This window comes from Heterocephalus glaber, unplaced genomic scaffold (assembly GCF_053883595.1).
Source record: "Heterocephalus glaber isolate CG9 unplaced genomic scaffold, H.glaber_assembly_v1.0 deba00001550, whole genome shotgun sequence".
NCBI lineage: Eukaryota > Metazoa > Chordata > Mammalia > Rodentia > Bathyergidae > Heterocephalus > Heterocephalus glaber.
The window spans coordinates 4,306,980-4,319,719 of record NW_028258343.1 but is presented as its reverse complement, the minus strand read 5'-3'; the positions used below and the strand labels follow the sequence as shown (position 1 = coordinate 4,319,719).

The 12,740-nt window shown below is 39.1% G+C and overlaps 2 protein-coding genes across 2 annotated transcripts in view; one reads left to right on the top strand and one right to left on the bottom strand.

The window, feature by feature from the left end:
• LOC147824213 (uncharacterized) overlaps positions 1-12,740 on the top strand; it is a 55,906-nt gene that overhangs the window by 15,988 nt on the left and 27,178 nt on the right. The gene's annotated exons all lie outside the window — the stretch shown is intronic.
• Positions 2,856-7,137, bottom strand: Smim28 (small integral membrane protein 28). Its single transcript, XM_087190028.1, has 2 exons — positions 6,569-7,137; positions 2,856-3,212 (listed from the first exon to the last, which is right to left on the bottom strand). The coding sequence occupies exons 1-2, from the start codon at positions 6,677-6,679 to the stop codon at positions 2,856-2,858; spliced, it is 468 nt and encodes a 155-aa protein (XP_087046154.1). The 5' UTR covers positions 6,680-7,137.

Sequence of the window (12,740 nt, the reverse complement as noted above, 5' to 3'; positions counted from 1 at the left end):
TCGCTTTGTGAGTTAAGTTGCCTGCAGCTGCGCATTAGCTTAGGAAATGGTCTCAGGAAATGGGCGGTCACGTAAGAAATGAAGGCGAAAAGCTACATCTACAGATCTAGTTCTCTCCCGAATTATTACCTTACACCTGTCCACACTGAAACTTGCCTCTGTTTTGGGTCCCACTCATTACCTGGAGTAATGGCTTTCAACCTTGGTTGCACGTTAAAATCACTGGCTTGATTTCTAGTTAACGGTCTGGGCAGGTGCTGGTAGGAGTATTTCTAAAAGTTTCCCAAGTGATTCTCTCAGGGAATCAGGGCTGTAATCCACTGGTTTATCACAAGGGCCAACAAATGTTTTCTGCGAAGGACAAGACAGCAAATATTTTAGAGTTTGAAGGTCATATTCTTCCTGTCGCACCAACTCTGACCTTTGGCTGTATTCCAAAAAGACATCATTTCTAGACACTGAAATTTGGAATCAGATCACTTTTGTGTATCAGAAAAAATATTTTTATGCTTTTTCAACTACTTATAAATATGAAGACCATTCTCATTTCACTGGTTATGCAAGTGAGATTTGGCCTGTGGGTTACAGTTTAGTAACTCCTGGTTTATAGTTTAACTGCTTCGCTGCTTCTGTTTGATTCCATCAGATGAGATGTTTTCTTCCCCAGATCACTGATAACATATTAAACAAGTCATAGCATTGATCATGTATTTTAAGTAAGTCTTATCGGAGCACTTTAAAACATGGAAAAACATGTCCTTTGTAGTCAAGACATTGTGGAGATTGGGATGCTTTTGTCTCTATGTAGCAAGCTGGCTTTAAGTGGCTTAAACAGTATGAAAGAGATTCTGTCATTAAAATATAGGCAGTTGGTTAATTCAGCTGTTCTACAGGGTCATAAATGCACACATTTTCTTCCTCTCTATTATTCTCATTACCAGTTGTGAGTGATGCTTTATTTCATGGTTGTAAGATAGCTGTAGCAACTTCAGGACCAAACACATAACATCCAGCAAAGAATAAGAGTATTGCCTTCCATATTTTTAATAGTAAGACAGACTTTTCTAGAAAAGCCCCTCCTCCTTTGCAGATCTCCCTTGAGGTCCCAAGACTAAATCAGTCCCCAGTAAAGGGATTGAAATCACATATTTAACTACATGTCGTCTCTCCAGGTGTTTTGAAAGGTCCAACCTGCCTTATGGTGGTTTCTGGATCACAGAATCAAATTGGGTTCTGATCTCAAGGAATGTTAACTGGGGAAGAGTCAGCAGTCTCTCATACAGAACTAGATTCTTAGGATTAAAAACAATCTGAAGAAAGCTAGGTGCTGAGTTTCTCATTTCCATTTGTTTGTTTATTTCTCTTAAAGAACATTAGAGAATCATTCAATACAATTTCCCTAAAAGAAATCTTATTGATTTTCACCTAGTTTGTTTTGCTGTAGTCCTCAAAGATACAACCATTATTTCTATCAGATTACACTTAGAAAGAAATGCAGCCAATTTTTGCTGACTTCGTTGTTTTCCTAAAAGTTTACAAGACTGCGTATCTGGCATAAAAATGTTCATGTCAAAAAGTTAAAAGCCACTATTTTTTGATCATTGGGAATCAGCAATGAGTTGCCTAGTTTGGATTTTATACTGCAAAAGACAAAAAATGTTTTAAACTCACCTGCCCTTATTCTCCATGCAAGTCCTGGGCCCCATTGGGAGCATGGCTGAAATTCCACCTGTGTGATGCGCTGGGGAGAAGGTCTAGCTCAGAGGAAGGAAGATCCTGGAGGACCTTCTGGTCCCTCTCTTCCTTTTATAGGGTAACATGGCACAAATGATTTGGCCTCTCTGAATTCTAGTTTTGATGTCTGTAAACCCAGAGCTGGAATTATATAATTTCTAAGGGCTCTGTTAAAGTGGGTCTGTTTCTCCTTACCAAAATTTTGACCTTTACTTTCCAGTGTTAAGCTGATTTCTACTCTCTTAGGGTAGATTCAAATTCAGTGACAGTGTCATCACATTATACAGTAGGGCTATATGCTAAGATAATCACAGATAATGCTATAGAGTGGTATATATAAGATAATGTTATAGCAGCCACCCTCTCTTCTGCCACAGCATCATCAATACCTGTAATGTTCTACTGTGTAACTAAGCCAAGTCCCTCTTCCACTCTAGCATGCAAATCAGAAGACAAGCATGACCGATAACTACAAAGGTGGTAACTTTGGAGTGTTATTAATTTTTAACATTTGCAATCTCTGAACTTTCATTGTTAAGACTGATACACATTTCATTATTTACAACACCATTGCCCCCGGCAGCGCTAGAGATGTTGGGCTGTTTACTTCTTCCAGAACTCTCTGTATGTTGAAGCATTCACACAGAGGTGAAGCTCTAAGGAAAATTGGTGCACCAAGAAAAAGTTCATTTGGTGACAAAAGCAGTTACCTTTGGCGAGTCCAGAATTTTTCTTGTCTTTCAGAGCTAGTTCCTGTGCTAATAATTAAACATTTTTCTTCCACTCTCACAGAACTTCCTTGTTTTTCTCTGGTGTGGCACATTTTGGGGGCCCAGGCATCTTTAGGAGAACTATGAGAGCGGGCCCCTGAGCGACTGGAAGATAGGCTAACTAGGTGGGCTAGTTAGGCTAGTTAGACGAGATAGGCTGGTAGACTCAAGGTTCCCAGCCTTGAAGGAGTGTGCTGATCAACAGGGCCTTTTGGCTTCCTTCTCCCCCTTCTCGGGTTCCACATGTACATTTTCCCCATTCTCATGGGGGCCTGATAAAGCCTGAGAGCTTATGGTTTAAACCACGTCCCAGGCAGAGGACTTTGCCTGTCCAGCCAAGGGGACCTTTGGTCACACAGAAGAAACTCCCGGGGCCTCTTCCCCAGGAGGGCTCCTGGTGGCCTCCTCATAGGAGGGTGGAGGACATGCAGCGTGCAGGGACCGCTCTGCCGGCAGAGGGGAGTAAGTGAAGAGCGGCTCGCTGCCCCATGGGAGGCCCGGGAGGAGATCGGTCACCTCCGCCACCTCCCCTGCCAGTCCATGCTCAGGGAGGTCGATGCTGAACACTTGGCCCTGGGGCCTTTCAGCCTGACAGCGGCGGGATAGGAAGAGCAGCAGGAAGGCCAGGAAGAGCAGCACTGTGGCAGGGAGAAGGATGCACAGGAAGGGCTCGGCGTCCTCCTGGGTGGAGCTCACCTTCTGGGCGCCCTGGAGTTAGGGAAGGAGGGTGTTAGGACACAGGGAGGGAGGCCCCTGCCTGCGGCCCTGAGGTGCCTTCCCATGATCACTCTACCCATCCTTTCTGCCAGGGAGCTTGAGCCTGTGTGCATTGAAGTGAATTTACATGAAGGGTGAGTGCAGAATCTCACAAAGCACACATTGATGATGCCCTCCAGTGTTTCCACTGAAGTAAAGATGTTAGAATAAATTCGAGTTGGAAGTCTACCACTTGTTCTTTGAGCAGGAACTCTGGCCATTAGGTACTTATTTTATTTAGAATTAGATTAAGGTTTTATTGCCACAAAAGGATCGTGTGGGACTTGTCATACTTTTATTATTGCTGGGACACAATACCCGACACTCACATTATAAAGGAGGAGAGGTTTACTTTGCCTCAGTTTCAGAAGTCTCTGGCTTTGCAGGGTCCTTGGCATGGTGCAGGGGTCTGGGCAGAGGAAAGCTGCTCAGGTCATGGCAAACAGCAAAGGGAAAGAAACCCTTCTGGGTTGCCCCCGCCAGTGACAAGTTCTTCTTACCAGACCCTGCCTAACCCCGAGTCATCTGGGCCCCCATAACCCAGTCACCTTCCGAAAGCCCACCTGTGAGTGCATGAGGCTCTTGGGGGATTTCTTTCTGAGACTTGAGTTCTTTAATTCTGGAACAAAATCTCACGTGGCTATGTGTTTGTATTGCACATAAGTGAATTCTGGCTGGATAGCTGGCATTTATGATGAGTCAAATTTGTATATTCTTTAAATTTGTTTTTGTAATATTAGTAGGATAAATATGGAATTTTTTGAGATTTTTAAAGAAAAAGTCACATATTTTTAGATAACCTAAAAGGTATTGATTTTGTAGTATTCACAAAAATAATGGTTTCTAATGGAGCAAAAAATAGCCACGAAATGATGCTTCAGTATGAGGGTACAAAAACACCTTGAAAAAAATGCTATTGTAATTGTATAGACATTGCTTTTAATACAACCACAAAGAAATGGAAATACTAAAGAGTTTATTATATAAAGTATATGGGGGCAAATGTAAATCTTAGTATCTACCACTTATAAAATATTTTAAAGCCTTCTAATTGTGTTTAAAATAAGCAAACAAAATAAGCTTTTTATCTGCTTATTAGAAGTAAAATATAATGAAACTAGGGGAGCTGGAATTCTCTGATTTTAGTGGCAAGGACAAAAGTTCTGCTGGGCTTATCCAGCTTGAGGTGATGGCGTATCTCGCTTTGGATAATCATTTTGACATAAAATTAGATGGCTTATTTAATATTTATGCTGCCAGACAGTGTGCTCTTGGTAACAGATGAGTTAAGATATTTAAGCTTAAACAGCATAAAAATGAAAGGTTTTCCTGAGAATTAGAGCCTCAGTGATTTTGGGGTGTTGACATTTTGGGCTTTAAATTCCAGTGTGATCTTTTGTCCCCCCTCTGACTGTGGGGAGCATGTGGTCTCTCTGGGCCCAAGTTTTGTCGTCTATGAAATGAAAATGGTAACATCTGTTTTTGAGGGTTAGCATGAAAATGTCATGAATTAATGTGTGCAAAGTGCTGGAGGAATAGTGGGTATTTATATGTCCCCATATCTCACAGAACTGAATGATCAAATTTACCAAAAATTAAATACTAAGATAATTAGAGGAAATCTAGAAATTTATATCAGGTTGGAAAATACAATGAAGATAAATTTTGGCATTACCAAATTTTAGTAAATATGTATTTTTAGGAAAAATAATATATTTTATGAGTGTGATTAAGTTATATTTCTAAACTAGAGAATACTTGTTTTCTCACATATCTAGTTTAATATCAAGATAATTTAAAATCTGTTGAGACATAAGATGCTTTGATTATAAAAGTATAAGAGGGGATGAACCCATAAATAAATTTATTATAATTATTAAGAAATGAAATTGGAGTCAAAAAGAAATTTGTTTTCTTCCTCAATGTGAATTATTAAATGTGTTAAAATTATCCTTTAGTACTTTAAGCAATAATTCTTTCACTCCAGTAAACACAGATCATTTTTCATAATTTATTTTTTGTCCTTTATTCTATATCAATAATATGGATAATGGTTTCTGATCAGTTGTAGTCATCAAATTTTAAATACTCTATTTCCCATAAGGACTTCAGTATGCACAGAATATAATGATACTTAATGTTCTATTTAAAAGGTTTTATGTAACAGATGATTGTTTGCAATTATACCACTTATGGTATTATTGATACTGCAAAACTCTGAGAAAGAAAAAATAGCATAATCCTTGCTGCAATCAGTATTTCCACTGCTTGAGTTACATTTGTTCAAATACTAAGAAAACCATTAGAAGGCTTGCCAATATAGCAGACTAAGGCAATTTCTTGAGATGAACTCTTTTCCAGTTAAGAGTAGCGCAGAGGTATAGGACAAGATTATTATGGTGTCCTTAATTTGCTTATTTAAATATTTATAGTATATCAGTTAATTTTGGGGGGTTTTTTAGTACAGGAAAAAATGTCTTTTCTAGTCAATGTCCTAATTTATTCACTAGCCTCAAAGTTTTTTCTTAACTTTTAATATTTTTCTAATGTGTGTCTTTATTCAAAGGCTCGATTGTTCAGGAAGTATTTTAGAGAAATATCCAATTAAAGGTGTAACTGCTATAGGATATAGCTGTAAGTATTATTTTCTATAAAGAGTGGTTTTAGAGGATTTAAATATCAATCTTACAGTTAAATTTCTAGAGAATTATTTTATTTTGCTTTTTCTTGTGTGCTTAGCAATGTCACTCATTTCTCCTCTAGTTATAAAATTCTTTGCCTTAGGTTTCTACAAATATTTTCCTTTAATGCTGCCTTAGATTGAGACCCTTTGGTGCTTTGCCAGACCAGGCAAAGCAGCTGCTGCTTGTCTTAGAGACAAAGCCTCCTTAACTCCCTGCTCTCCTTCTAGGTAAGATGCTTGGTTTCTGCTCTTAGAAACAGTGATCACTACACAGCCGAGAAAGAAAGGGAGACTCTTATTTTTGTACATATAGACGATGCACCTAAGCAAAGAACAGTGCAACAATGAGGCACAAAAACTTGTTGCCTCCCAGCCTCAGGTGTTCTTTGATATAGTTGATGTGGCAAATATTCATAGGATATATGTATGCTGAGTTTCCCTTGAATGCTCCATGATCAAAGAAACTTAGAACTTTCAAGCTATTTCCTTTAGACCCTGCCAATCAGTGAACTCGTCTTTTTGTCATATCCATAATACAAAATGTTGCCACTAAATTTTAAGATCTTAAAAATACAGACAACCAAGATATTTCAGGGAAGAAAAGGCTGAGAGCGAAGGTACAGACCTGCAGCTGGGTCTCCAGGAGAGGCACGCTGGGTTCACTGGTTAACCACTCGTATGTCCCCCTGCCAGCATGTCCAAACTTCCTCCAGCTGCTGCCCAGCAGTCCCCGCATGTTGTCATTCAGCTGGTGCCCCGATCACCCTCCACCCTGCTGCCGGACTTCCACAGTGCTGCTTACTATTGGCCTAGATCCAGCGTGGATATGTTTGGCTGATGACTGTTGGTAAACTTGTCTTCCGATGAGTGGTAACAGGGAAAAGAAATTAACCAGAGAACCTCTCAGGACTGGCTGTATTTAAATACAGTGCCTCTGGATTTGTTCCTGTGGCCTTTGTAACTGTAAGAGTTGGCATCAAATATCAGCTATAGAGTAGATTTCAGACAGGGGAGTTTTCTGCATTATTCTGTAGCGTTATTACAGTGCAAAGAATGGTGTCAGTGAGTAAACAGCAATTTCTATGTAGATGTAGCTAAGACCCGCTTCCTTCCCTTGCTGTACCCTCCCCAGAGATGTGTCTGATTAGGAAAAACTCCCCAGGCTGAATTCTTTTACGATTTCTGGATTCTAAGATACAGAGCAAAGGAATACTTGGTGGAAAAAGGAAGACTCATTAATACTATATTACTGAATTATTTAGATGAAAGATGCCTAATGATAAAGTTGTACAAAAGCCAGACAGACAATAGTTTAGATTGTTTGGATAGACTGTTTGCTGATTTCAATTAAAAAAAAATTAAATTACCAGTACGTAAATAGTCTTCCTCCTGATTATCTTGTGAACTTTATAAAATTATTGCTATCAAACTTAAAATGAACAACTTTCACTGTGAATGTTCCTTGTGTTGACTTTGGGGTATTTAATTCTACATGTGTGTTATTTAACCTTTAAGACATTGTCTTAATGTGTTTTGTCACACTTAGTCTGTTTTGTCAAATAACAATATTTGAGGCTGGGTAATTTTAAAAAGTAGAAATTTATTTCTCACAGTTCAGAGGCTGGCTGGGAAGGCCAAGGTCGAGGGGCTAGAGTTTGGTATCTTATGAGAGCCTTCTAGCTGAATCCCCTCATGGAGAAAGACAGAGGGCAAGCTAATTAAAAGCTGTGTGAAGCATTTTCATGAGAGCCAAAATCCTGTTTCTGAGGGAGAGATATTCATGGCCTAAGGCTCCACCTCTTCATACCATGACTGTAGCCAACATCTATATTTTGGAGATGAAACATTCAAACTGTAGCAGACCTGGTGATTGGATTCTCTTCCTTTAGTGAACTTCAGGTTCACATACTTACTCAAATGTTAGAACTCAATGTTGCACTATCCGTCTTCTCATCTAGGCCTCATTTTCATCCAAGTGACTGTTACAATGTGAAGGCCATGGACCCCTCCTTCTTCTCTCTTTTACTTTTCTTTATCCTCTTTTTTCTTCTCTACTTCTGTTTCTCTTACCTATGGTTCTCATCTACTGGCCCATGGTGGTGTTTGGATAGGTTTCAGAGGATGGTAGACTTTCCAAAGTTTATATATAAGTGCAATTTTCAGGGAAGATTCATAGTTTTCATTGTATTTGCAAAGACAGTTGCCCTTCCTAATAGAACTTAGTTCTTTGCTACACTTATGTGTGATCTAAGTTTTCACTATTTCCAAGTGCCTCAATCAGTATCTTAATGTGGAACTTTTTCATCTCATCCTTTGGTGGAGTGAGATGATTTTGAGCTTTTCATTAAAACGTTGCCTCATTCATTGATATTTTCCTACATTAATTCTTGCATTTCCACCCTTGACATATCAGACACACCTGGCAACCGGCAGATTAATTTGCTTGGCTTCATGTCAGCAGCCCTTGCCAATACTACAGCCTCAATGTGGACCATTCCTCTTCCACTTTATCGACTTATTTAAATTCTTTCATTCTCTCTCTCTCTCCCCTCTCCCCTCTCCCCTCTCCCCTCTCCCCTCTCCCCTCTCCCCTCTCCCCTCTCCCCTCTCCCCTCTCCCCTCTCCCCTCTCTCTTTTTTTTTTGGTACCGGGGATTGAACTCAGGACCTTCTGCTTGTGAGGCAGGTGCAGTGCCACTGAGCTAAATTCCTGGCCCCTAATACTTTCATTTCTTGAGAAGCAAATTGACAGTCTAGATTGAAAGCATTATATACTCCTCTTCTGTAGAGAACAAACCAGACAAAATTTTCTGCTATTATGGATACATTTTTGGGGACCAATAGAAACAAACAAATTACACAAATAAAATATTTATCAGGAAGGTGATAGATGCAATGGAGGAAAAGAGAAGGAACAGAACAAACACTGAAAGAGGGGGTAGTCATAAAGTGGAAAGTCATTAAGGTCTCATAGGGAAAGTGGTATTTGAGCAAAGATTGAAGAGGCAAGGGACCCAGCTAGGCAGATATTGGGTGGAAGAACATTGACTACCATGAGAACAGCCAGTGCAAAGCCCTGAGGCAGGCACATTAGTAGTCTTTTTAATATTCAGGAGAAAGATAATGGACCAGAGGAGTAGCAGTGGAAATGGTGAGATTCTAGGTGAATTTTAGGTGCAAGCAAACAAGATTTCTGGAAGGACCAAAGATGGTGTAAGGTAAGAAAGTTCTAGAAGGATTCTAAGGCTTTAGGCTTGGGAAAATAGGATGATTGTTGTCACAGACAGAGTAAAGGTTATGGTTGAAATAGAGTTTGGCTTTTTTTTTTTTTGTACCGGGGATTGAACTCGGGACCTTGTGCTTGCGAGGCAGGTGACAGATCCACTGAGCTAACTCCCAAGCCCATTGGCTTGGTTTTTAAACACAGGAAGAGTAAAGATCATGAGTTAAGTTCTGGTTGAGAGAAGTTTTCAATGTATTGGAGTTTAAGGGAAAGCACTGGACTAGGGACTCTGCTTGGAATTCATTGGCAAGGGGATGGTGCTTAAATATAGGAGACTTAATGAGATCCTCAGTCAATCAGGAGACAGAGTGGCCAGTGAGACAGAACAGACACCAAGAGTGTGTGGTGTACTGGAGTCCACGTGAAGAAAATGCTTCCAGGAGGAGGGATTGGTCATCTCTCTCAAAAACTACCATATGATCATGTAAGCTGGGTGATGAAATTTAATGTTTGTTAGGGTTCAGATCTAAAATGCCCCCTGAAGCCTGATGTACTCTTAGGTGGGGCTTTTGGAAGGTGATTGGATTATGGTGGTTTATAGCTGACTTACGGTTGGGAGGTGGGATCTGTTTGGAAGAGGTGGGTCATTGAGGGTGAGATCTGGAGGGATTTCTCTTCTTCTCCTGCTCCTCACCTGTATACTTTCTGCTTCCTGTCCACCATGCTGTGAGCAGCTCTTCTCTGCTGTGCTCCTGTGTCAGGCCATCCTGCTCTGAAGCTAGGCAACTATAGACTGAGACCTCTACAGACTGTGAGCCTGAATAAATCTTTCTGTCTTTACTTCCCAGGTGTTAGTGATTTTTCTCGTTACTGAGACATAATACCTAAAACAATATTTGATTCAACAGTGGTTGGGGAAAAGCCTGATTTGGAATGGTTTTAAGAGAGAGAGGGAGGAGAAGAATTGGAGACACTGAGTATAAGCAACTCTTGAGTTGCTCTACTTGAAAGTGGAACAGGGCAGCGTTGCAGTAGCTAGACAGAGAAACAGTCTACGGCAGTGATGGCGAACCTTTTAAAGCTTTCAGGGATAGAAACAGCCTGCTGCGGCACACGTGTTATAGGTTCACCACCACATGTCTAGAGGGTTGTATACAAGATACTAGATTATAGGGAAAACCTTCAGCAATTCTACTTTGAGGAATTTCTCCTAAAATAATCCGGTGAGGAGTCAAAGATATACATATATTTAAAATGTTTTAACATTTTTAAATATCCATATTAACAAACAACTTAAAAATTTAGAGATGTTCATAAAATGATAATTGGTTAATAATTTATAAACATACAAAGATATTTTAATTGAAAATAAATACCAGAAAAGCATAAGCAGGTTCACACATATTGTGAGCCATTCGTCAGAAAATGCAAATTTCTTATAAATTCACATGTCTCTGCACATAGGAAAAAGTCAGTATTAGCTGGGGATGTACCACAGTGGTAAAGCATGTGCTTAGTATGCTGAAGGCCCTCGACTCAATCCCTAGCATTAAAATAAATAAATAATAGATTTTAAAAATCTTGTTAACAATGGCATTTTTCTAAGTGGTAGGGTTGGTTATAGGTAGTTTTTAACAGAATTGTGATTCTTTTTACTGATGTATATTTTATGTTTTCTATGAATATGCATATTATAAATATGATATAATCGTTTCAAGATTTTCCCATCCTCGAAGACCTATATAGAAGCCATCCTGTGATAATATTCTATAATTTCCTGCCTTCCTTCAAATTAGAATGAATCACTATTTCCTCTAAATTCCCATAGCATATTGGATAATCCAATATTACAGTACTTAAATGAGTCAGCTTTGTATTATTTCAAAAATAAATCGTAGGGCTGTTGACTTACAAAAAGACTTGCTAAAAACAAAAACAAAAAAACTGGGGGCCAGGATTTAGCTCAGTGGTGCTGCTGCCTGCCTCATAAGTGCAAGGTCTAGAGTTCAATGCCCAGTACAAAAAAAATACTTGCTGAGGAGCTACATAAAATGGTACTCTCTGCTGTGATATGCTTAGCCTACAGAGCTGGGAGTGTGGATTTGTTGTAACTGCTTGCAGTAATGGTGAACTTTCTAGAGCTTCCAGTGATGCAAACAGCCCACTGCCACACACATGCCAGAGGTTTGCCACCACTGGCTTAGGGAAATGCTATCGCATTTCTAATATGCATGGATTTTCATGACCAAAGTCTTTTTTTTTTTTAATCTTCACAGCATATGCTTATTTTTTCACACTAAAAGGTGGAATATTTTCCTTTGTTTCCATCACCTTTTCAACCATTCTCCTGCTCAGAACTTTTATAGTTTGATGAAAATTACAAATTGTCTATGATTAATCAAAAACTCATATTAGGTAACTCTAAAACTTCTCTAAGTATTTCAGAACTGAGAAGAGAAAATTACTTACATTTCCTATTATTTTACTTGTCTCTTTTGAAAGTGGTTGAAATCTTCATCCATTTGACTACTATTTGTTTTTCTTTTCTTTGAACTCAATATGGTTGATTTGCTATTTTAGTTTCAGGAACTATAGAGATTTCCAGATTTTCTGGTTTTATTGGTTGTGGATCAGATGGACATAGGGTATTTCCTTTTGTTGGGTCCTGGGGGTTGAACCACTGAGCTCCATCCCTAACTCCCCACCCCCTTTTTTGGAACAGGGTCTTGCTAAATTGCTCAGTTTGTCCTCAATTTTGCAATTCTCGTGGCTCTTTTCTGAGTAGCTGAGTGACATTGTGCCTGGATAAGGGTAATTTTCTTTTGTTTTGTTATATTATACATTTTATTTTCTGAGCCAATAAATGGAGAGAAAAATCCTAGAAAACTAATGGTCAGAGAAGAGTCGCACAAACCACTGATGACTATAAAATGGTAGTCCTTTATTTTTCCACATTTGATTTATAAACTAGTAAATACATTTGAATTTTAGTAAACTGGTCAATCCACTGTCTCCAGATGCTATTATAAGAATTAAATAAGATTCTATTTGATTAGGATGACAAGAAAAACTAATCAGTAGACCGCAGGCAGCACTGTGATGGATCACCCTGCTTGAACCTGGCTTCCTGGAGACCCAGGAGTTCACCCAAAGGTCACATTTCTGGTTGTTGCTTTTGTTGAATGTTGCCTCTGATAACCTGGAAAGATAGAGACAATTTGATTAAATCCACTGGCAAAAAAGACTAAAAGAGAAAGATAGGCCAGAGTGGTTTTCTAAGACCAACCAAGAAAGACCATTAAAAAGAGAAACTACAGGTATGAAATTTACTTTGGAAGAATATAAACACTTATAGGATCTAGGAGGTTTGAACACATTTAAATTATATGATGGAATAATGAATATAAAATAGAAGACAATCCCACCACTGGGCACGTAGCCAAAGAAAATAAAATTAGTATGTTGAAGAGAAATCTATGTTCCTCTGTTAACTGCAGCACCATTCATATAGTGAAGATGTGAAATTAATCCAAGTATTCATCAGTGGGTGAGGGGATGGAGAAAATGTGGTACAT

Excerpts from the sequence above, each read along its gene's own strand:
- Smim28 (XM_087190028.1), bottom strand. The coding sequence starts at position 6,679 with ATGCGGGGACTGCTGGGCAGCAGCTGGAGGAAGTTTGGACATGCTGGC. Across the intron at positions 3,213-6,568 it reads TCCTGGAGACCCAGCTGCAG|GGCGCCCAGAAGGTGAGCTC; the intron begins GTCTGTACCTTC and ends CCCTAACTCCAG.